This window comes from Oncorhynchus keta, chromosome 6, assembly GCF_023373465.1.
Source record: "Oncorhynchus keta strain PuntledgeMale-10-30-2019 chromosome 6, Oket_V2, whole genome shotgun sequence".
Classification (NCBI taxonomy): domain Eukaryota; kingdom Metazoa; phylum Chordata; class Actinopteri; order Salmoniformes; family Salmonidae; genus Oncorhynchus; species Oncorhynchus keta.
Window position 1 is genome coordinate 40995629 of NC_068426.1, and position 24046 is coordinate 41019674.

Sequence of the window (24046 nt, forward strand, 5' to 3'; positions counted from 1 at the left end):
TTTCAACATGACAATACCTCTCACTAAGACGAGTCATGATGAAGTCAATCTTTCCCCAACTTTAAACCAGGAGAGATTGACATGCCATTGATGTTAGCTATCTGTGTACATTTAAGGCCCAACTGTAATTTGCCTATGTCCCTCTTTGTGGCACTACTGGACAGTAGTGACTAGGCAACAGTCACTACTGGACAGTAGTGACTAGGCAACAGTCACTACTGGACAGTAGTGACTATATATCTTTATATATATTTTTTTTAACTGAGTCACATTGAGATTAAAAATCTCTTTTACAAGAGAGCCCTGTACACATTACAATAAAAACAGAATATTTAAATATACGTGTATAAAACAATATAATTCAGCACAAAATTAACAATCAATCACATTCAACTACATAGAGGTCCTCAGCCAATCACATTCAACTACATAGAGGTCCTCAGCCAATCACATTCAACTACATAGAGGTCCTCAGCCAATCACATTCAACTACATAGAGGTCCTCAGCCAATCACATTCAACTACATAGAGGTCCTCAGTCAGTCACATTCAACTACATAGAGGTCCTCAGCCAATCACATTCAACTACATAGAGGTCCTCAGTCAATCACATTCAACTACATAGAGGTCCTCAGTCAATCACATTCAACTACATAGAGGTCCTCAGTCAATCACATTCAACTACATAGAGGTCCTCAGCCAATCACATTCAACTACATAGAGGTCCTCAGCCAATCACATTCAACTACATAGAGGTCCTCAGTCAATCACATTCAACTACATAGAGGTCCTCAGCCAATCACATTCAACTACATAGAGGTCCTCAGTCAATCACATTCAACTACATAGAGGTCCTCAGCCAATCACATTCAACTACATAGAGGTCCTCGGCCAATCATTTCAACTGCCTGAGTGGCACCAGTACGCCTCGCTGCAGTGAACTCTACTTATTGTTCCACAAATTAGGGGCAAAGAAACTAAACGCAGATTTTCCTAAATCTGTGGAGACTGAAGGGATCGAGTGTTATCCGTTCCTATGAACGTGTTTGGTAACTTATTATTCTTATCAAAATGAATTTTCATATGGAGGGAGTCTGTCACATTGCTTTGTAAATAAATAAGAGAATGCAGCCCTCTTCTTGCAGAAAGATCCATCCCACATTTTTTGACAGACTACGACGAGTCCTAAAATGGTCCCCTGTGAGAAAACGTATTGCTGAATGGTAGACTGCACCCAAGGGTTTTAAAAAGGAGGTTGCAGCATGTTATCACCAACATCCAATACAGGGAGAAGCGTTGTTTGAACAATCTTCCTCCCATTTTTAATACTAAAAGGCATCATTTATTTCAAATCATGACAAATCTCTCTGTCATAGCTACCATTGCAGCAATATGTTGACCATGACCATTTACAATCCAGGGTTATACCAAGCAGTTTAGACTCAACTTGCTCAAGTTCCACATTACAAGATTTAGTTTAAATGGTTTGTCCCCAATACAAATGAGTTTCATTTTAGAAGTATCTTACTTGCCGCCCATTCTAAAACTTACTGTAGCCATTTGTTTAGCATTGCTGTGATTCTAATTGCTGTGATTCTAATTGCTGTGGCCCAATCCAGTAGATGCAGGGTCACCTAAACATGTGTAGACCATGAGGTAGTAAGAGGTCATCTTTACTGCAGTCCTGCTGTGCATCAAGTTACTGAGAAGTGAAATCCTTAACATCTGATCACCCCCCCAAAAAACAGAGGTTACCACAGTCAGCCAATGTACCATCAGACAAACCTCTTGGTTACTGGGAGGGTCAAAATCATTAATACATTTTCTATTTGGTGGAACCATATACAAACATTTGGGAGAAGTTCACTGGGTTCACGCCAGCTGTGTGATATACACCAAGGGAAGCATGCAGCAGTAACATGCTTTTGTCGAGACCTCATTTTGGGTTGTTGAGTAACTTCACCAGAACAAAACCCACCGCCCCGGCATCGACCATTTGTATGCAGTGCCATATAGACGGGTTGTTTAAGTTCACATGCAGTGACATGCCTTCCTTGCCCTTCCCCAACAATGCAATAATCAACATCAGTAGTACTAAACCCCCCCCCCAAAAAATATATATACACAGGGTCAGTGCCAATACCATCTTTACAATGTGGAGAGATACTGGTGTGGTAGTTATGTATAGGGGTATGGTGACTAGGCATCAGGGTACATGATAAAGAGTAGCAACAGCTACTATGATGATGGTATCTGAGTGTGTGTAGTCAGCATGAGTATGTATGCACAAGTGCGTGTGTGTGCATAGTCAGTGATAAAAGACAAGGTCAAGGAATATAGCCTGAAGCCATTTTGTTAGCTATTGAGCAGTCTTCTGGGTTAGGTATAGCAGCTGTTCAGGGACCTGTTAGTGTCAGACATGCTCCGGGAGCGGTCGCCATATGAAAAACATTCTACGGCTTGGGTGGCTGGAGACCAACAAGTCCAGGCCTTCCATTCACACCGCCTGATAAGAGGTCCTGGATGGCAGGGAGCCCAGCCCAAGTGATATACTAGGCTGTCCTCACCACCCTCTGTAGCACCAAGCGATTGATGGTGGTGCAGTTGACATACCAAGCAGTGAGGCAGTCAGTCACGAAGCGCTCAATGGTGCAGCTGTAGAACTGAGGATTTGAGGGCCCCGTGCCAAACCTTTAACATTCTGAGTGGGAAGAAGCACTGTTGCACATTGTTCACGACTGTCTGCATGTGGACCACGGAGTCGTTAATGATTTGGACACAAGGAACTTGAAGCTCTCGACCCACACCACTGCTACCCTGTCCACGTGGATGTACCCCAACCAAAACCTGGCATCAAGAAGATATAACTAGCCACCTAAAATTCCCCACATGGCACCTTAATTGTTGCCAACCATCCAGAGCCACAACACAGCGTTCTGCCCCATTGAAATGTGTGCATCGTTTGTGACCTCAGCTCACTGGTCTATACTGGAGAAAGGACAAAAAAAAGACGTACACATTTGATCCACTCTTACTCAATGACACACAGTTAAGGAATCTTTTGCCACTTTATTCAGAATTTGCTAAACCAATGTGGTCCTGATGGAACAATCCAGAAAATTAATGACAAAAAGCCAAATTAAACTAGTTCAAGACAGGACAACCTGTTCGGTCAGGGAGAGGAATGGTTAAACAAAACCTCACTTAAAGGGAATGTTACTGATTACAGGGGAGGGGAGAGGTTGATGCTTAGAGCTGTGTGGAGGGAGGGACCAAGACCTCACTTAAAGGGAATGTTTCTGATTACAGGGGAGGGGAGAGGTTGATGCTTAGAGCTGTGTGGAGGGAGGGACCAAAACCTCACTTAAAGGGAATGTTACTGATTACAGGGGAGGGGAGAGGTTGATGCTTAGAGCTGTGTGGAGGGAGGGACCAAGACCTCACTTAAAGGGAATGTTTCTGATTACAGGGGAGGGGAGAGGTTGATGCTTAGAGCTGTGTGGAGGGAGGGACCAAAACCTCACTTAAAGGGAATGTTTCTGATTACAGGGGAGGGGAGAGGTTGATGCTTAGAGCTGTGTGGAGGGAGGGACCAAAACCTCACTAAAGGGAATGTTTCTGATTACGGGGGAAGGGAGAGCTTAAGGGAGGGATTGATGCTAAGAGCTGTGTGGAGGGAGGGACCAAGGGACGAAAAGCTGGGTGAAAGGAGGCAGGGTGGGAAGGAGGGATGAAAGCAGAACGAGCGAGAGGGAGGGTGCTCAGAGCTCTCCACAGTCAGCGATGACGACCTTGGCGGAGCATTTGCCACTGCTTGAACCCTTCTTCTCCATGTTAGCGATGATGCTGAGCCCCTCCACGACCTTGCCGAACACAACGTGCTTGCCGTTCAGCCTACAGAGGGAGAGAGCAAGATCAGTGCCTCTAAGGAGTAGTTCCTGACAGACAGAAGTCATCCTGAGGCTTAGGACAACCAGGAACACAAAAATATGTTTGTAGTCACAGGTTGTGACAATCACGGACTTATGGGTAAGGATCATTTGTTAGTCAAATGACAGGCGTCCCTATAACCTTTCAAAATACACTTTCTCCGGTCCTTCTGGCAGTAGCAGTCGGCACTGCAGCGGGGCCATTGGGTAAAGTACACCGAACAAAAACACATTTTAAAAAGCAGCATGCAACAATTTCAAAGATATTACTGCGTTACAGTTCATAAGGAAATCATTCAATTGAAAGCGATAGATTAGGGCCTAAATTAAATCTATTTCACATGACTGGGAATACAGATGCATCCGTTGGACAGATAGATTAAATAATTCCAAAGTGGTGAGGATCAGAAAAGCAGTCAGCCTCTGGTGTGACCATTTGCCTCATACAGCACGACACATCTCCTTCGCATTCGAGTTGATCAGGCTGGTGATCGTTGCCTGTGGAATGTTGTCCTTACTCCTCCTCAACGGCTGTGCGAAGCTGCTGCATGTTGGGTGGGAACTGGAACACGTCGACCAAGAGCCTCCCAAACATGCACAATGGGTGACATGTCTGGTGAGTAGGCAGGCCATGTATTAACAGGGACATTGACAGCGTCGAGGGATTGCGTACAGATCCTTGCAACATGAGGTGACGGCGGCAGATGAAATCCACAACAATGGGTCTCGTCACCATCTTTATCGATGGCAATTGTGCTCATTGTCCGTAGCTTTTGCCTGCCCATAACATAAGCCCACCGCCATTATGGGGCACAACTGCTAGCCCACAACACCATACACGTGGTCTGCAGTTGTAAGACGTAAAAACCACACTGAAGCAGCTTATAGTATATAAATTAACATTAAATTCTGGAAACAGCTCTGGAGGACATTACTGCAGTTAGCATGCCAATTACGTGCTCCCTCAACTGGAGACCTCTGTGGCATTGTGTTAGCAAAACTTTACATTTTATAGTGGCCTTCTGTCCCCAGCACAAGGCGCACCTGTGTAACGACCATACTGTTTAAATCCGCTTCTTGATATGCCAAACCCGTCATGTGGATCGATTATCCTGCAAAGGAGAAATGCTCACTAACAGGGAAGTCATTTTAATGAAATTGGAGAGAAGCTTTGTGCATATTGAACTTCTGGGAGATTTTATTTCAGCTCATGAGACCAACATTTTACATGTTGCATTTATATTTTTGTTCAGAGTATATCTACTTAAAAGTAGATCGTTATTTTATATTTTATTTTCTTATCAGTCTTCAGCTACACAGTCAGTCTTCAGCTACACAGTCAGTCTTCAGCTACACAGTCAGTCTTCAGCTACACAGTCAGTCTTCAGCTACACAGTCAGTCTTCAGCTACACAGTCAGTCTTCAGCTACACAGTCAGTCTTCAGCTACACAGTCAGTCTTCAGCTACACAGTCAGTCTTCAGCTACACAGTCAGTCTTCAGCTACACAGTCAGTCTTCAGCTACACAGTCAGTCTTCAGCCATGATCAGCTACACAATTACTGTACCAGACCCACCATTGGTAAGAACAGATTCACAGACCAGTGGTGCACTGCCCTGAAGGGCACTACTTTACAGTTGTTGGCCACATCACTAGTGAGGATGAGTCTTAGTTTCCGCAGATGGTGTGCGCATGCATCAGAGAGAAACCGTTGAAGGGTCTGAGGCATGTTGGGAAAGGTGGACAGCATCAGTTGTGTTACCATTAGGCAGTGTCGGCACAACCACAAGGTTAGGAAGACCAGATCAACATCACTTGCAGAGTATGCATGTCAAATTATTCACTAGATTTCAAATGAACCAGTCTCGCCAATTAGTGTCAACTTTGTGTGTGTGTGTGTTCGCCCCTCACCAGTCGGTGTTAGCAGTGCAGATGAAGAACTGGGATCCATTGGTGTTGGGGCCAGCGTTGGCCATGGACAGACAGCCCATGCCAGTGTGCTTCAGGGTAAAGTTCTCGTCGGGAAACTTGTTTCCGTAGATGGACTTGCCCCCGGTTCCATTGTGGTTGGTGAAGTCACCACCCTAGGGGAAGACAAAGCATAAGGGACATCATTGATTTTGTATAGCTTTCCCCTTTCTCTAACAAGGCCACTGACAAGGCTCTGGTATTCGACAAGAACCCCCAACTTTGAGGCATGTTGGGGACTGCTTCAGTGTTGTCGCCATCACAACCACAAGGCTCAGAAGACCATTGAGAGAAAAACACCACTTGCGTGTAAATTATTCACGCAATGAATAAGATGGCTGGTAGGGGCCCAGCATTGGGCCTGGTTACACCAGTCAGATGTAAATCAGATCAGGGGATAACTACCAATCTAGCCCCCCCCCATGGAATTCATTATTCTCTAAAAAGCAACAACTGATCCTAAATCAGCACTCCTTGTCTGAGACACTATGAATATCAGTGCAGATTGAGGAGCAGAAGCACTCTGAGTTTAGTCTGGAAACGGTGACCCAGATTCTGCTGCCAACCCCCCCACTCACCTGGCACATGAAACCGGGGATGATGCGATGGAAGCCGGAGCCCTTGTAGCCGAACCCCTTGTCCCCGGTGCACAGGACACGGAAGTTCTCTGGGGGGGACACGACACCGGTACCTTGTTATGATCAGCGATGTGTGCATAGCTGCTTAAAGCGATATTTCCAAATGTTGCCATCGAGGCCCTTTAGCAACTTCCCCAGAGTCAGATGAACTTGGATACATCTTTTATATCTCAGTGTCCACTATGACTAGCATTAGCACAATGACGAAGTCTATAGGTATAAATGCTCTGTGTCCACTATGACTAGCATTAGCACAATGACGAAGTCTATAGGTATAAATGCTCTGTGTCCACTATGACTAGCATTAGCACAATGACGAAGTCTATAGGTATAAATGCTCTCAGTGTCCACTATGACTAGCATTAGCACAATGACTGGAAGTCTATAGGTATAAATGCTAGCACGCCGATATCGCCAACTTCCTTCATACTGGACAGAGACAAAACTGGTATCCACAAGTTCAGCCGACTCTGGGGAAGTAGTTTTAAGGGCCTCATTGGGATTTTGGCAAAGTATCCCTTTAAAGGCTGCATGAAGTCAAAACAGTGGTTCTGTGCCTGATCACTTATATCTATCAAGACTGACCAGGTAGACCAGGGCCACCCAATGCTACTTAATTACAAACAGGAAGCAGCCTTGCATCAGCTGTTGCATTGTATACGATATCTGATCATGCAGCGATGCGTTTTTGTCATGTAGAGTAGCTGGATCTAAAATGCATGCTGCTGGCCTTTGGGGACCAGGGCTCACAGATAAGGTGCCACTGAAGGGGGTGAGGAGTGTGGGGAAGGTTGGACAGCATCAGTTGATGCCATTAGGTGTCATTCCAACCACAAGGCTTGGAAGACTATCGTGAGATAATCACTTGTAGAGCGTGTGCAGTCTTACCTGCAGTCTTGGGGACCACATCAGCAAAAAGCTGAAAGACGAGGAGAGAGGGCTTTTCATTAGTATACTCAATCAATGAAGGAGAAACAGAATGCAGATCAATGGAGGTAGAGCTCAAGTTGTCACTAATGAATAACATGATTATAAAATCAGGGTAATAAAAGAGAACCGCTAAAGTATTGACCACAGGACCCAAAGCAGACCGAGTCTAACCCTCTTCAGTTCTAGGTGTTGTATCTAGACTTGTTCTGTTCCAATCTAGAACAACTCCCATGTGAGAACCACGAGACAGTAGGCAGGTTGCCATTGACTAAGGTTAATTAGACAAAACGCAACATCAAATTGTGACTTGTGTAATGGAATCAGCAGATAAGAGAAATTCTAAAGAGCAGCAATCTGTTCAACGGGGAAGGAGGATATTTTGACCAACAATTCTGACAAATTAAAGTGTTCTTCCAATAAATGATCGCTATCACGTAACTAACTATAAACTCTACATTTAATTCTAAATGCCTCCTGCTTGCAAAATCCATCTATAAAAATAGTTATATGCAGGACGAGGATTGTCCCGACTTTCTCAAGAATGACTGAATTGCTTACTTTTCTGGTAAACTGGCAAGTTTAAACAAATTATTTCAGCTCTACAGGTGTCAACATTGCACAGACCTTGATGTGTTCCCACAAATATTAGATTGCATTCTGTTGGCTTTCTCAGGCTACCAGAGGTATGAGACACAGATGGCAGGGCATACAGGCCTAGTACCACCTATTTATTATGGCACTCTTCCCTTAAGGCACTGATTAAGGATCAGTTCACACAAAATCCTTTTAAATGCATTAGGAGGGATGGGATTATGTTAGATCAATTGGGCTATATTCTATTCCTGCCAAGTTTCAACCACCTGTGAAACCTGAATGTTGACATTAAGGCCCTTTACAACATGCATTTCCCGTCCACCAGGTTCCAGCTGACACACTCCCATTCTCACTTCCCTCCTCTAGCCTGACACGCCACCATTCTCACTTCCCCTCCTCCAGCCTGACACGCCACCATTCTCACTTCCCTCCTCCAGCCTGACACACGCCACCATCCTCACTTCCCCTCCTCCAGCCTGACACACGCCACCATTCTCACTTCCCTCCTCCAGCCTGACACGCCACCATTCTCACTTCCCTCCTCCAGCTGACACGCCACCATTCTCACTTCCCTCCTCCAGCTGACACGCCACCATTCTCACTTCCCTCCTCCAGCCTGACACACGCCACCATTCTCACTTCCCTCCTCCAGCCTGACACACGCCACCATTCTCACTTCCCTCCTCCAGCTGACACGCCACCATTCTCACTTCCCTCCTCCAGCTGACACACCCCACCATTCTCACTTCCCTCCTCCAGCCTGACACACCCCACCATTCTCACTTCCCTCCTCCAGCCTGACACACCCCAGTACTTTCCCACTTCCCTCCTCCAGCCTGACACACCCCAATTTCACTTCCCTCCTCCAGCCTGACACACCCCAATTTCACTTCCCTCCTCCAGCCTGACACACCCCAGTACTTTTCCACTCCTTAGGATGAGGAACTACTTCAGGAAAAAAAGGAAGTCACCACTGTGGTCATCGGGCCAACGCTGTAGAGGCTGGTCTGAGGTCAGTTTTGAGTCTCACATGCCTTAATGTGGAAGGTAAAGATTTAGGGAGCATAGACTTCTCCTGGATCTGTGATTTTGCCCAACCTCTGTACTACACTAGGCTGGATAGGCTACAATGTTTCGTTTAGCAAGCAGGCACCAGAGCTACAGGCATCATGGCCTATGGGTCATAAACAATGGAATCATCTGCATGGCCACGTGCTCCCTCCCACGTGATGACAAAAGACTTGAAGATCAAATTGTCAAAAAGGAATCAAAAGGAAATGCGACAATCACCAAGTACTACAGTCCATGTTGCTATTTGGAAGCTACTGTGTAATGTTTAATCTTAAAGGAAAGGCAGATTAGCGTTTTATCATCCTGGATTTCGCGCTGGCATTAAATGATTTTCGTGCGCCACAGCACCTAGTCAACAAAATCTGAGATTAATACCAGTCACAATATCCTTATTATTTAGGAGGGAACGGGCATCCTGGCTCTCTAGTGCCACATGCTGTTTGAGTGGAAAACATGATTGCAGTAGCTAACAGCAGCAAGGTTTTACCGCATAGAGAGAAATGCCAGGCTGCTGAAAATGACCTTTACAGCATATTTCATAACAATAAACAGTTAGCATAACGTAACACCGCAGTACATTTGGTTTGCAGAGGGACCATGCACATTCTCCCTGGTGCCTTAAGAATGCTAATGTAGATGGGTGAATTACCAGATTAAATCAAGTCATTGATCGAAGCCAATACTTTGATTTGGTGCAATGTGCTTTTGAGGTACATTGGTTCCCGGCCTTCCAACCCCACATCCCTTCTTTCTCAAAATGGCATCTGGCGCGATGAAGAAAAAAAAAATATGCTGAAAATGGCGACTGGTTAAAAATGGCATGTCCGGAAAACGTCAGTGAAACAGAAACTAACGTTTTCGAGCCATGTTAATTAATATAAACAACGCAATTGACAGCGCGCATTTTGGAGTTCCAAGATCGCAGTAATCATCAAACTTTGGACAAGACAGTTGTTTTAAGTCACGATTTAGAAACCGATAAGAAAACAATAAAAGTAAAAACGTAAGAACAGCAAAAAAAAAAAAAAAAATCAGTGTGGAAAATTTTTGCAGATCAGCCGAGGTTGGAGCAAAATTGGGGAACTTTCAATGAAACGAAATGCAATAGCAAGCAAACATTAGCTAGTTAATCAACATGTCAAAGATGAAAGCACGTGGACCCGAGTCTGACAGCCTCCCGGTTGCATGCAACTACCGGGCAGCCAGTTAAATCAGACCCTAAACGAGAATTAAAACAATCATTTTAAAGTTAAAAAGCACCTTTACTCCCAAACAAGACGAGTTGTTCTACTCCTTACCTCAATTTCAATCCTGCCGGCGGCGGAATCGCCGATAGTGATGTCGAAGAAAACTCTGGGGTTAGGCATGATTGGAATGAAAGGTTTCTAATTTCGTGAAAATACACAAGAACAGGCCAAGTTTACTGGACTGTGCCGCAGCTGACTCGGAACAGAAACACTGCTGTGTACACAAAATATATATGCCAACCCCAGGGAAGCCTCAGGAGCCAATGCAAACCAATTAGAAGACTGGGACCACTGAGTGGCATGAGTTTAAACCAATTAGATGTCTCGGGGGGAATAAATTAGAACGATGGTCCCTTCCCTGCACGCCGGTTTGATCAGCGAGGTTTGGGGACGTACTCGTGATAGGCTCATTATGGTGCACACAAATGACGATGACACATACTGCCCAATGTCCTGCCAGGGAAAGTCTAGGCGTGTCCTTGTCGCTGGCTGGATTGTACAGGGCGTCTCCCGCGGAATAAAATCGCCACTGTGGCTCAAATATAAAACTGAGGTACTAATGGCATTTTGTATGGCGCAATGTATACGAACCTGGCAAGTGTTTTGTCTTTCACCACTGGACAAAGCGCTCGTGGAATGTATGCGGCATGATCACGAATTATTGCAGGTTTAATCAAATACACCGCTATTTTGTATGTATGCCGGATTAGCAAGTGTTGTATGTGTGTCTGGGTAAACTACCGTGTGTGGTGGGGTGGGGGGGTCACGCCTAAAATGTTGCGGTTGTAGAGTGTTGGTAATATCTAGATGGGATGCAAGTTGATCAAATTTACGCTCAAGTTTTGTTTATTTGCATTTTAGCTTACCTTAACCTGCCGCTTGAATTCTAAGCCTGCAGTATAAATTAAATTATGACAAAAGCTGGATCCTTTCTAGCCATGGCCGTTATATTGGCTAGAAGGGTTTTGTTTACTTTTGTGAAACGGATGTCGCTGGTAATTCATGTGTAGTCATTTGTATAATTTTTTTTTTTGCTTCATTTATTTTATGCTTCATAATAAAATATATATTTTTGTAGCGATGTCCTGTTTTGTGTTGTAATATATATAAAAAATGGATGCTGCTAATGTCAAAGTAACAGGTTCGAGTCGCGTCAGAGTACATTTTAGCAAACCCCAAACCTTTTCCTAACATAATTTTCCTAACCTGCAACATAAATTCTCATAACCTGCTACGAAGTGTCATTGCTGCATCCTATCTAGACAAAACCTGGTTTCTGCTCTCTGGTTCTGCTTGCACATGGGATAAGTAAGGGTGTTATTTCCTGTAGCCTGCACCTGCTAGCTAGGGGGACCAAATTCAGTAAAGAACTAGGGGAAAATGATCAGAAGTGACATTTTTTACTTATAAAACATAATGGAAATATTTCACATTTTTAGAAAAACTGGTGTGCAGTTAATAGGACAATTTAACAGTGTATTAATTGTATTCACTGACATGGGCCTCAAGCATCATCATCTAGACAATAAAACATGAACAATTGTTACCTAGCAGATGCTGGTGTTGTCTCTGAAATCCCTTGTACAGTCTCGTATAGTAACCAGGGCCTGTATTCACAAAGCATCTCAGAATAGGAGGGCTGATCTAGGACCAATACACCCCCCATATAATTGTATTAATTATGGTCTGAAAAGGGAAACTGATCCTAGATCAGGACCTTGAGACATTTTGTGAATGCAGGCCCCTGTAAGTCGACTGACATCATTAATTTGACATATTTCTGAACTCATGACCTCTGCTAGTTTAAACAAATATAGGACAGATGTGCACAGCTTCACCACCTCTGGAATTACCCCAATAACAATATGGTCATGATTATAAAACAATTTATATCATACAGATTTTTTTTTAAAAACACAAAAAAAACAACATTGCACATCCAACTTCTGGTGCCATGAACAGTAAGGCCTATCATACAAACACTTTACAAACCAATGACAACCTCGGAAAGGAGTGGGGACAGGTAGATAAAGACCAAGAGAGAGGAAGCAGAAAGGTCACTTAGACCGTGGTATTGTTTCAAATGTGTGTTACGGGGCTGGAGAGGAGGAAGAGAGAGAGAGAATACACATTCACTCCCTGACATAAGGGAAACAACTTCTCCCCCTCTCCATCAAACGCACAGGACTTTACTGGGGGATCCCTTCTTGAAAGTGTATGTGTGTACAATTGTGCATGTTTAAATGTCTCAGCAGTATAGTTGTTATCTTGAAGGAGGGAGAGAAAGAGAGAAGGGAGGATTGCCAGAGACAGGGTGTGAATGGAGGTGAGAGTCCCCCATCTGGCTTCGGACTCATCCGACTAACCCTCTTCTCCTCCCTTTCCTTCTCTTTGTGCCCTACCCAGTACAAAAATAACACCTCTCTCTGTATCTCTTGCTCTACAAGTCTAGATCAGTGTAAGTAAGTATAGATACAGTAATCCGAGTACTGTATATACTGCCCAGGTGTGAGGCTTCATATCCTGATTTCAGCATTCATAACTCCCCTTTAGGATGAACACCATTTCTTTATTTCTTTAAGTCATGTCATGTCAACAGAGATCCTCAATCATAAATACACAATGGAAAGTCAACATTACACTTTCTTTTTCTCGTTTCTAAAAATATCCTTTAAAAAAGTTCAATCCTTCGGCTTGTGATTTTTTGAGAACATTGAATTACAATTATAGTGGCTGGCCTGTGCAGGCAGTCCCATGTGTCAGACAGTCATTCTCTTTCTCGGAATTTTTAAAAAACGTACTGGATGGATCCAGAGTGCAATGGGACGCTTTACATGAAGTCTAAAAACACTATAGTCTTGACAGAGTTCCCAGACAGAAACAGTCATGTCTCTCTCACTACCTACACCTTCCCTTGGAAAGCCTGTTGGTCTGGTCCACAGAGAGTATACAAACATGGATCCCTCGGTCTGTACCCGCTCTCTTCTTTTTGCCCCCCTCTCCTCTGCTCTTCCCCCTCTAGAAGGATGAAGCTGTCCCTTAACGAGAAGGGAGTCTTTAGTTGTTCTCGAACAGAGAGAGCAGGTCATCGTTGTTGTTGCTAGGTAGATCTGGAGGACCTAGGTAGGACAACAGCTCATCTGGATTGGTCAGCTCAGGGAGAAGCTGGAAAGGGCAAAGAGAAGAGGGAGAGAAAGTGTTATTGTTGTCATTGTTTGCTTTGACACGTTCCTTCGCTTTTCATGCCAATAAAGCCTCTAGAATTGAAATGAATTCATTTTAGAAAAAGCAGAGAGAAAGGGGTAGAGAGGGAGAACAAGAGAGGAAGGTTTGTTTGTGGCACATGGATGTGGCAAAAAACAAGCTCTTTCCAAGAGTGAAGGTAGCTTCAGATAGCTTCAGTTCCACATGCCCAATATCACTCAATCCACATTATCGCTGAACGAGCAGCTAGCTGGCTCTTTGGGGTTGCCTTACAGTTGTCTAACGGTTGTCTTACGGTTGTCGTAGTAGATTGATCTGTGGAAGTTCCTCCCCTGCACCCGGTTCGCCCCGTCCCCAGTAAAAGAGGGAGGGTGGGGGTTAGTATAAGACCACCCCACATGGGCACTGGGCCACAGTCCAATATCCACACTAGAAATATCACTTAGGATGCATGCGCAGCATGCCCAATATAGGACTTCAGTCTAAGTGATATTGCTAGAGTGGACTTTGGAACAGAGCCCATGGTTAAAAATCATAATGGCATCGCATGCATCATATGTACACTCTCAACTCACACCTGCATGAATTATCACCACTTCGTCATTGGTGCTGAATCTTCAAACTGTTTGTGTAAATTTGCAAAAAAGTGACTGTTTGCTATCGCGGCTGTTGCCCGAATATCACAAGGAAAAAACGTGGTTGTGCCATATCTGTATTAGCTACCATGGTCAAGAACATATCAGTATCGGACCGCATTTCCATATGGGTGTGTCTAGACAGGGCTGAGGTGGTGACTTACATCCAAGGCGTGATCCGCTCCCTCTCCTCCTCCCGCTACCCCCGTTCCTCCTGGACCCCCCTGGCCGAACGAGCCCTCCGCCTGTAGCCGGGCATTCTGGGTATTGGAGTTCCGCTGCTGCATCTGTCCGCCAACGCTGCTTCCGAGACTCTGGTTACCGTGGACACCCTGCTGGTGCTGCTGCTGTTGTTGCTGCAGGGCATTATGGGAAGGGTCCATACGGCCAGAATGGGACATCTGATGGTGAGAGAAAGAGGTAGAGAGAGACAGGAGAGCGACCGAGAGAGTGATAGGAAGGGGGGATAAAGGGAAGAAAAAGAGACGATATCGAGTTTCACATTGTATGACGTTACATGGAGGTTAAGTTCACCGCTGAACAGTTGTGCGTTCAAAGTGGTGCAACAAAGTGCAAATCCTGTTCGACTCCAGTGTGTGTGTGTGTGTGTGTGTGTGTGTGTGTGTGTGTGTGTGTGTGAGAGAGAAGTGAAGAGAGGGAATGGTGGACATTTTGTGTTCCTCTAAAAAGCTCTCTTGTACAACTGAGCGTCTGTAAGAGGGTGTGTGGGTATGAGTGTAAATGCTGTCTCCTCCAGGCCCAGTCAAAAGGCTCTTTACTGTGCATAGAAGAGCAAGGGCATGACGGTCACTCTTACACAACTAACATAGATGAATACATCACTTAAAAACAACACAGTAAGTGGCTTCAGGAAAAACTCATGTAAATAACATGGTCAATCAGCTGATGCTTTTATCACAAAGTCACTTATGGTGAAGACAGACACACAATCTTTGCTTTAACCAACTGTGCCACTGGAACCAAATTAAGACAAAATGTCTCTCTGACTACTCTGACTGTCCTTGACACCGTAATGGTTGTATCCCAAATGGCACCCTTTTCCCTATATAGTGCACTACTTTTGACCAGGGCCATAGACCTCTGGTTAAAAGTAGTGTACTTTTGGGAATAGGGTGCCATTTGGGACATAAACAATGTGAGTAATTGGAAACACGAGACGGTAATCTGATATGGGACACATTCCTAGGAGTAACTCCATTACTATACTTGCGTGTGTCTACCCTATGTGAAGTGCCACTTTTACTCATTGACTGTTAGGCACTTCAAGATGCCCAACATGTTCATATTTAAACAAGTGTACTATGCAAATATAAAGTATAGAGGATTCCTAAGCCCTAACAAGTGTGCATCTGATAAGGGAACAATTCTATTTAGGTTTTGGGTTGTGTGCCAGTATCCATGCAAATATATTATTTCATGCGTCTGTGTAATTATATGCTTCGGTTAAGTGAATGTATCACTAGGGTTTCTTATGCACAGGATTTAAAATACCAGGTAAAGAAGTCAAATGAAGCTGAGGTACCCAAAATATTGTGGTTTGGTTCACAGTCCCCAACACAAGAACAAATGTGTATGTTTTACTTATTTCAGTACAGATACTTTTATTTGATAACTTAATTTGCATTTGAAATTTAACTAATTCCAAAATAAATAAAAAGATTTCAAGTGCTTGATCGAGGATGACAATGTAGCCAATGCTTTCCGAGTACTCCAGAGTCCATTTGCACATGTTCACCATTAAACTTTAATTTTTAATTTTTTAAGTGACCTACTTGGAGTGATAGGTCTCTTTATAGAGACAAGAGAAGCCTGATGTAAGAACATCAGGTGAGTACTTTGGCCCTGTATGTGTGCCCTTTCTCTGACTAGAAATGGAATTGACCCCTGAACCGAGTCACTGTATGTGTTTGTGGTGAGCTGATCAACCACATTTCAGTTATTTCTTGTTTTTTGAACAACTAATTGACCAATGTCTGTTCAATTATTTGAATTCCATGTAGATTTTTTTATTATGTGAGCTAAAACTGCAGTTTCTCTAGTCATAAATCAGATCAAGCCACAACTTTGCAATGTAATAAGGGGTTTTATTCTACATACTTTGCAATGTAATAAGGGGTTTTATTCTACATAGTTTAGCGCAATAATTAACTACACTGAACAAAAATAATAATGCAACATGTAAAGTCTTGGTTCCATGTTTCATGAGCTGAAATAAAATTATTTAAATATTTAAAAATATTTAAAAATAAAAAACACCAGAAATGTTCCAGAAGTGCGAATTTCTCTAATTCTGTGCACATCCTTGTTAGTGAACATTTCTACTTTTCCAAAATAATCCATCCACCTGACATCGACCAAAATTGCCCTCACTAGAAGCCTGTGTTTCAGACATAAGGAAGTGGATGGCTGCAAACTTTCTACTTTTAAACTCGGACAAAACAGAGATGCTTGTTCTAGGTCCCAAGAAACAAAGAGATCTTCTGTTGAATCTGACAATTAATCTTGATGGTTGTACAGTCGTCTCAAATGAAACTGAAGGACCTCGGCGTTACTCTGGACCCTGATCTCTCTTTTGAAGAACATATCAAGACTTTCAAGGACAGCTTTTTTCCATCTATGTAACATTGCAAAAATCAGAAACTTTCTGTCCAAAAATGATGCAGAAAAATGAATCCATGCTTTTGTTACTTCTAGGTTAGACTACTGCAATGCTCTACTTTCCAGCTACCCGGATAAAGCACTAAATAAACTTCAGTTAGTGCTAAATACGGCTGCTAGAATCCTGACTAGAACCAAAACATTTTATCATATTACTCCAGTGCTAGCCTCCCTACACTGGCTTCCTGTTAAGGCAAGGGCTGATTTCAAGGTTTTACTGCTAACCTACAAAGCATTACATGGGCTTGCTCTTACCCATCTCTCTGATTTAGTCCTGCCGTACATACCTACACGTACGCTACGGTCACAAGACGCAGGCCTCCTAATTGTCCCTAAAATTTCTAAGCAAACAGCTGGAGGCAGGGCTTTCTCCTATAGAGCTCCATTTTTATGGAATGGTTCTGCCTACCCATGTGAGAGACGCAGACTCTGTCTCAACCTTTAAGTCTTTACTGAAGACTCATCTCTTCAGTGGGTCATATGATTGAGTGTAGTCTGGCCCAGAAGTGTGAAGGTGAACGGAAAGGCTCTGGAGCAACGAACCGCCCTTGCTGTCTCTGACTGTCCGGTTCCCCTCTCTCCACTGGGATTCTCTGCCTCTAACCCTATTACAGGGGCTGAGTCACTGGCTTACTGGTGCTCTTTAATGCCATCCCTAGGAGGGGTGCGTCACTTGAGTGGGTTGAGTCACTGATGTGATCTTCCTGTCTGGGTTGGTGCCACTCCCTTGGGTTGTGCCGTAGCGGAGATCTTTGTGGGCTATACTCGTCCTTGTCTCAGGATGATACGTTGGTGGTTGAAGATATCCCTCTAGTGGTGTGGGGGCTGTGCTTTGGCAAAGTGGGTGGGGTTATATCTTTCCTGTTTGGCCCTGTCCGGGGCTATCATCAGATGGGGCCACAGTGTCTCCTGACCCCTCCTGTCTCAGCCTCCAGTATTTATGCTGCAGTAGTTTGTGTCGGGGGGCTAGGGTCAGTTTGTTATATCTGGAGTACTTCTCCTGGCTTATCCGGTGTCCTGTGTGAATTTAAGTATGCTCTCTCGAATTCTCTTCTCTCGGAGGACCTGAGCCCTAGGACCATGCCTCACATGATGACTCCTTGCTGTCCCCAGTCCACCTGGCCGTGCTGCTGCTCCAGTTTCAACTGTTCTGCCTGCGGCTATGGAATCCTGACCTGTTCACCGGACGTACTACCTGTTCCAGACCTCCTGTTTTCAACTCTCTACAGACAGCAGGAGTGGTAGAGATACTCTTAATGATCGGCTATGGAGCCCTGACCTGTTCACCGGACGTGCTACCTGTCCCAGACCTCCTGTTTTCAACTCTCTACAGACAGCAGGAGTGGTAGAGATACTCTTAATGATCGGCTATGAAAAGTCAACTGACATTTACTCCTGAGGTGCTGACTTGCTGCACCCTCGACAACTACTGTGATTATTATTATTTGACCATGCTGGTCATTTATGAACATTTGAACATCTTGGCCATGTTCTGTTATAATCTCCACCTGCATTGCTTGCTGTTTGGGGTTTTAGGCTGGGTGTCTGAATAGCACTTTGAGATATCATTTGATGTATGAAGGGCTATATAAATACATTTGATTTGATGTGTGGCACATCAAGAAGCTGATTAAACAGCATGATCATTCAGACTCAATCACGGACACTGACAGTTGTGGCTGCTTTGCATGACATATTGTCGTCTCTACCTTCTTGCCCTTTGTGCTGATGTCTGTGCCCAATAGAGTTTGTACCCTGTTTTGTGCTACCATGTTGTTGCTACCATGCTGTGTTGTTATGTTTGCTGCCATTGTCTCTTGTCGTGATGTGTGTTTTGTCCTGTTTTTTTAATTCAACACATTTATATTTTAAATCCCAGCCCCCATCCCCGCAGGAGGCCTTTTGCATTTTGGTAGGCCGTCATTGTAAATAAGAATTTGTTCTTAACTGACTTAGCTAGTTAAATAAAAAGTTAAATAACAAAATACACAGGTGCACCTTGTGCTGGGGACAGTAAAAGGCCACTAAAATATTACGCTTTGTCACAACACAATGCCACCGATGTCTCAAGTTAAGGAAGTGCTCAAATTGGCAAGGTCCACCAGAGTTTCTCATTTCTCTACCATAAGCCGCCTCCGTCGTTTTAGAGGATTAGACAGTACGTCCAACCGGACTCACAACCTCAGACCACGTGTAACCACGCCAGGCCAGGACCTCCACATCCAGCTTCTTCACCTGCGGGATCATCTGAGACCAGCCACTGGGAAAGCTGATGAAACTGTGGGTTTGCACAACCGAAGAATCTCTGCACCATCTCATGGAAGCTCATCTGCATGCTCTTAGTCCTCACCAGGGTCTTGACCTGCAGTTCAGCGTCATAACTGACTTCAGTGGGCAAATACTCACCATTGATGGCCACTGGCACGCTAGAGAAGTGTGCTCATGGATGAATCCGGGTTTCAACGTTGTGTACAGAGTGCCCCATGGTGGCAGAGGGATTCGGGTATGGGCAGGCATAAGCTACGGACAACGAACACAATTGCATTTTATCGATGGCAATTTGAATGCCGAGAAATACCGTGACGAGATCCTGAGGACCATTGTAGTGCCATTCATCCACCGCCATCACCTCATGTTTCAGCATGGTAATGCACAGCCCCATGTCGCAAGGATCTGTACACAATTTCTGGAAGCTGAAAATGTCCCAGTTCTTCCATGGCCTGCAAAGTCATCCATTAAGCATGTTTAGTACGCTCTGGATAAATGTGTACGACAACGTGTTCCAGTTCCCGCCAATATCCAGCAACTTTGCACAGCCATTGAAGACGAGTGGGACAACATTCCACAGGCAACAATCAAAAGACTGATCAATTCTATGCGAAGGAGATGCTGCATGAGGCAAATGGTGGCCACACCAGATACTGACTGGTTTTCTTATCCACGCCCCTACTTAAATAAATAAAAAAAAAAGAAGTAAATTAGGGCCTAATGCATTTATTTAAATTGACTGATTTATTGTCCCCAGCACAAGGTGCACGTGTGTAATTTATTTTATTTTATTTTACCAGGCACGTCAGTTAATAACAAATTCTTATTTACAGTAAAATCTTTGAAATTGTTGCATGTTGCGTTTATATTTTTGTCCAGCGTATAATGACGTATCCATTGCCCGCCTACTTGTCCCGTCTGTTTCTTTTACGCCTGCTACGTAAAAGAGAGAAAATATACAGCAGATAGAGATCAGTTGATTCGGGATGCATCTCTACCTGAAAATACACGATCGAAGTGATTGATAGTTGGTACTCAGCAGTCATAAACGAAGGCCGAAGTGATTGATAGTTGGTACTCAGCAGTCATAAACGAAGGCCGAAGTGATTGATAGTTGGTACTCAGCAGTCATAAACGAAGGCCGAAGTGATTGATAGTTGGTACTCAGCAGTCATAAACGAAGGCCGAAGTGATTGATAGTTGGTACTCAGCAGTCATAAACGAAGGCCGAAGTGATTGATAGTTGGTACTCAGCAGTCATAAACGAAGGCCGAAGTGATTGATAGTTGGTACTCAGCAGTCATAAACGAAGGCCGAAGTGATTGATAGTTGGTACTCAGCAGTCATAAACGAAGGCCGAAGTGATTGATAGTTGGTACTCAGCAGTCATAAACGAAGGCCGAAGTGATTGTCAGACATCAGCTCAAATGTATCTGAAATATTTTATTAAAGTAATGTGAATAAATGATGGTTAATAAGCAGTAATGGGCAGTCACTACCATCATGGGACTTGTATTAATTGTTTTATTCTGTGTTGTAACAGCATTCAATCCAAACATTTTTAAAAAGTGCACTTTTTTAAAATAATCGAACCGACCTCAAAAAGCACTAATCGCTCAGCTCAGCACTACTGCCTGTTTATCGCTGTGAGTGTTTTCCTGTGCGTCTGTGCATTAGTGTGTGCCTATCTGTGGGTGTGTTACCTGGTCCTGTTGGTAGATGTTAGGGGGCCCGGGGGAGGTGAAGTCTCTCAGGGTGGGAGTTCCAGGGGTGTTGGGGAAGTCAGAGAAGCCTGATTGGCTGGAGTATCCTGTGCCTGCTGGATGAACAACACAAATATAAGCACACTTTTGTGTGGGTGTGTGCGCACGTGCATCTGTCTGTCTCCTCCCTACCTTGGCTGCTGTAGTCAGGTGTGTTCCTGCCCCCTGGTGGTTGACCCTGGTAGGGCGAGGCTGGTCCCAGGGCAGCGATCATCTCCATGACGCTGGGCATCATCATGTGACTGGGGCTGACCGTCCGGCAGCGTTTTAACACCGGTCCGTCTGCTTCCTCCTTTATGTGGATATCTGGTTTGACGGGCACCGGCCTCCAGCCACACACTGGGTCAATGGTGATCTCCTCATAGTCCGAACTGGGGGAAGAGGTTAGACAAGGAAGAGCAAGATAAGGCAAACTGTAGACCTAATTATGGTTAAGCTAAAGAACAACTAAATATGAACATAGTAGGGCAGGCAAAATCAGTTGATTTTCATTCTTCCCCTCGACACCAGGTGGGTTCAAATAATTATCAGGTAGAACAGAAAACCAGCGAGCTCCGGACCTCCAGGCTCAGATTTAAATACCCATCTAGTGGATTTGCAGACAGACTCTTACTTCTGTATGTATATTAGAATGCCCAGCATGTACTGGTCCACTTCTAGGCCCTCCAGTAGCGCCGTCTTACTGTGGGGGAGAGATACACATGGTCCGGATGACTAAAACAACAGGTCTTTGTCTATGGGAAAGATAAGGCATGCTAAAAGATGTGGAAATTGTTGCGTTAACATACTTGCACACAGGGCATCGCCAGGTCCCTCTCTCACAGTTCAACTGCAGGTACGACTCCAAGTCAAAACACTGCCGAGAGAGAGAGAGAGACAGAAAGAGGTTTAGTGTGTGTGTGCGCACGTTTGTCTCTCACAATATGTTAAAGAGTGATGATATGCACGTGTGTATTTGTGCGTGTGTCTCTCACCTGTATGTTAAAGAGTGATGATATGCACGTGTGTATTTGTGCGTGTGTCTCTCACCTGTATGTTAAGAGTGATGATATGCACGTGTGTATTTGTGCGTGTGTCTCTCACCTGTATGTTAAAGAGTGATGATATGCACGTGTGTATTTGTGCGTGTGTCTCTCACCTGTATGTTAAAGAGTGATGATATGCACGTGTGTATTTGTGCGTGTGTCTCTCACCTGTATGTTAAAGAGTGATGATATGCACGTGTGTATTTGTGCGTGTGTCTCTCACCTGTATGTTAAAGAGTGATGATATGCAGGTGTGTATTTGTGCGTGTGTCTCTCACCTGTATGTTAATAGTGATGATATGCAGGTGTGTATTTGTGCGTGTGTCTCTCACCTGTATGTTAAAGAGTGATGATATGCACGTGTGTATTTGTGCGTGTCTCTCACCTGTATGTTAAAGAGTGATGATATGCAGGTGTGTATTTGTGCGTGTGTCTCTCACCTGTATGTTAATAGTGATGATATGCACGTGTGTATTTGTGTGTGTGTCTCTCACCTGTATGTTAAGAGTGATGATATGCAGGTGTGTATTTGTGCGTGTGTCTCTCACCTGTATGTTAAGAGTGATGATATGCAGGTGTGTATTTGTGCGTGTCTCTCACCTGTATGTTAAGAGTGATGATATGCACGTGTGTATTTGTGCGTGTGTCTCTCACCTGTATGTTAAGAGTGATGATATGCAGGTGTGTATTTGTGCGTGTGTCTCTCACCTGTATGTTAAAGAGTGATGATATGCAGGTGTGTATTTGTGCGTGTGTCTCTCACCTGTATGTTAAAGAGTGATGATATGCACGTGTGTATTTGTGCGTGTGTCTCTCACCTGTATGTTAAGAGTGATGATATGCAGGTGTGTATTTGTGCGTGTGTCTCTCACCTGTATGTTAAGAGTGATGATATGCACGTGTGTATTTGTGCGTGTGTCTCTCACCTGTATGTTAATAGTGATGATATGCACGTGTGTATTTGTGTGTGTGTCTCTCACCTGTATGTTAAGAGTGATGATATGCAGGTGTGTATTTGTGCGTGTCTCTCACCTGTATGTTAAGAGTGATGATATGCACGTGTGTATTTGTGCGTGTGTCTCTCACCTGTATGTTAAAGAGTGATGGTATGCACGTGTGTATTTGTGCGTGTCTCTCACCTGTATGTTAAAGAGTGATGGTATGCACGTGTGTATTTGTGCGTGTGTCTCTCACCTGTATGTTAAGAGTGATGATATGCACGTGTGTATTTGTGCGTGTCTCTCACCTATATGTTAAGAGTGATGATATGCAGGTGTGTATTTGTGCGTGTGTCTCTCACCTGTATGTTAAGAGTGATGATATGCAGGTGTGTATTTGTGCGTGTCTCTCACCTGTATGTTAAAGAGTGATGATATGCACGTGTGTATTTGTGCGTGTGTCTCTCACCTGTATGTTAAGAGTGATGATATGCAGGTGTGTATTTGTGCGTGTGTCTCTCACCTGTATGTTAATAGTGATGATATGCACGTGTGTATTTGTGCGTGTGTCTCTCACCTGTATGTTAAGAGTGATGATATGCAGGTGTGTATTTGTGCGTGTGTCTCTCACCTGTATGTTAATAGTGATGATATGCACGTGTGTATTTGTGCGTGTGTCTCTCACCTGTATGTTAATAGTGATGATATGCACGTGTGTATTTGTGCGTGTGTCTCTCACAATATGTTAAAGAGTGATGATATGCACGTGTGTATTTGTGCGTGTGTCTCTCACCTGTATGTTAAGAGTGATGATATGCACGTGTGTATTTGTGCGTGTGTCTCTCACAATATGTTAAAGAGTGATGATATGCACGTGTGTATTTGTGCGTGTGTCTCTCACCTGTATGTTAAGCGTGATGATATGCACGTGTGTATTTGTGCGTGTGTCTCTCACCTGTATGTTAAGAGTGATGATATGCACGTGTGTATTTGTGCGTGTGTCTCTCACCTGTATGTTAAGAGTGATGATATGCAGGTGTGTATTTGTGCGTGTGTCTCTCACCTGTATGTTAAGAGTGATGATATGCAGGTGTGTATTTGTGAGTGTCTCTCACCTGTATGTTAAGAGTGATGATATGCAGGTGTGTATTTGTGAG

General features: G+C 44.0%; 2 protein-coding genes and 2 long non-coding RNA genes across 26 annotated transcripts in view; 1 reads left to right on the plus strand and 3 right to left on the minus strand.

The window, feature by feature from the left end:
- Positions 1-376: 376 nt before the first annotated feature.
- On the plus strand, positions 377-1143 carry LOC127930855 (uncharacterized). Of its 2 annotated transcripts, XR_008139625.1 has the most exons (5): positions 377-531; positions 564-595; positions 692-755; positions 788-819; positions 852-1143. It is a non-coding gene; the product is annotated as an uncharacterized LOC127930855 (long non-coding RNA). The 2 variants fall into 2 exon arrangements; XR_008139626.1 differs by lacking the exon at positions 788-819.
- A 1911-nt stretch (positions 1144-3054) lies between these two features.
- LOC118385519 (peptidyl-prolyl cis-trans isomerase A-like) lies at positions 3055-10597 on the minus strand. 6 transcript variants are annotated; one of them, XR_008139536.1, is made up of 7 exons: positions 10429-10597; positions 7424-7454; positions 6476-6564; positions 5841-6013; positions 3440-3894; positions 3280-3359; positions 3055-3199 (listed from the first exon to the last, which is right to left on the minus strand). XR_008139536.1 is itself a non-coding variant. In XM_035772726.2 (5 exons), the coding sequence occupies exons 1-5, from the start codon at positions 10495-10497 to the stop codon at positions 3762-3764; spliced, it is 495 nt and encodes a 164-aa protein (XP_035628619.1). In that variant the 5' UTR covers positions 10498-10597; the 3' UTR covers positions 3055-3761. The 6 variants fall into 6 exon arrangements, 1 of the variants encoding a protein (XP_035628619.1); XR_008139537.1 differs by lacking the exon at positions 3280-3359; XR_004826042.2 differs by having other exon boundaries at positions 3055-3359.
- A 1164-nt stretch (positions 10598-11761) lies between these two features.
- Positions 11762-24046, minus strand: part of LOC118385508 (zinc finger MIZ domain-containing protein 2-like) — a 44202-nt gene continuing 31917 nt past the window's right edge. For 14 of the 17 annotated variants that reach the window (XM_052521547.1, XM_052521549.1, XM_052521548.1 and 11 more), the window contains 6 exons: positions 21715-21782; positions 21540-21608; positions 21059-21297; positions 20867-20982; positions 14381-14617; positions 11762-13542 (listed from right to left, as the gene is read on the minus strand). In XM_052521547.1, coding sequence (XP_052377507.1) covers positions 13435-13542; positions 14381-14617; positions 20867-20982; positions 21059-21297; positions 21540-21608; positions 21715-21782 — 837 coding nt within the window. In that variant the 3' untranslated portion in view covers positions 11762-13434. Of the gene's footprint in view, positions 13543-13854; positions 13914-14380; positions 14618-20866; positions 20983-21058; positions 21298-21539; positions 21609-21714; positions 21783-24046 lie in introns of all 17 variants that reach the window. The other 3 variants (XM_052521544.1, XM_052521546.1, XM_052521538.1) reach the window with 3 other exon arrangements.
- LOC127930800 (uncharacterized) lies at positions 22373-23917 on the minus strand. The gene is made up of 3 exons (XR_008139539.1): positions 23845-23917; positions 22984-23037; positions 22373-22605 (listed from the first exon to the last, which is right to left on the minus strand). It is a non-coding gene; the product is annotated as an uncharacterized LOC127930800 (long non-coding RNA).

Bases quoted from the DNA above. Each gene is read 5' to 3' on its own strand.
- LOC118385519 (XM_035772726.2), bottom strand. From the start codon at position 10,497: ATGCCTAACCCCAGAGTTTTCTTCGACATCACTATCGGCGATTCCGCC. The intron at 7,455-10,428 runs GTAAGGAGTAGA...CTCGTCTTTCAG, and splicing joins CCGGCAGGATTGAAATTGAG to CTTTTTGCTGATGTGGTCCC. The intron at 3,895-5,840 runs GTGAGGGGCGAA...CTCCCTCTGTAG, and splicing joins TGCACTGCTAACACCGACTG to GCTGAACGGCAAGCACGTTG.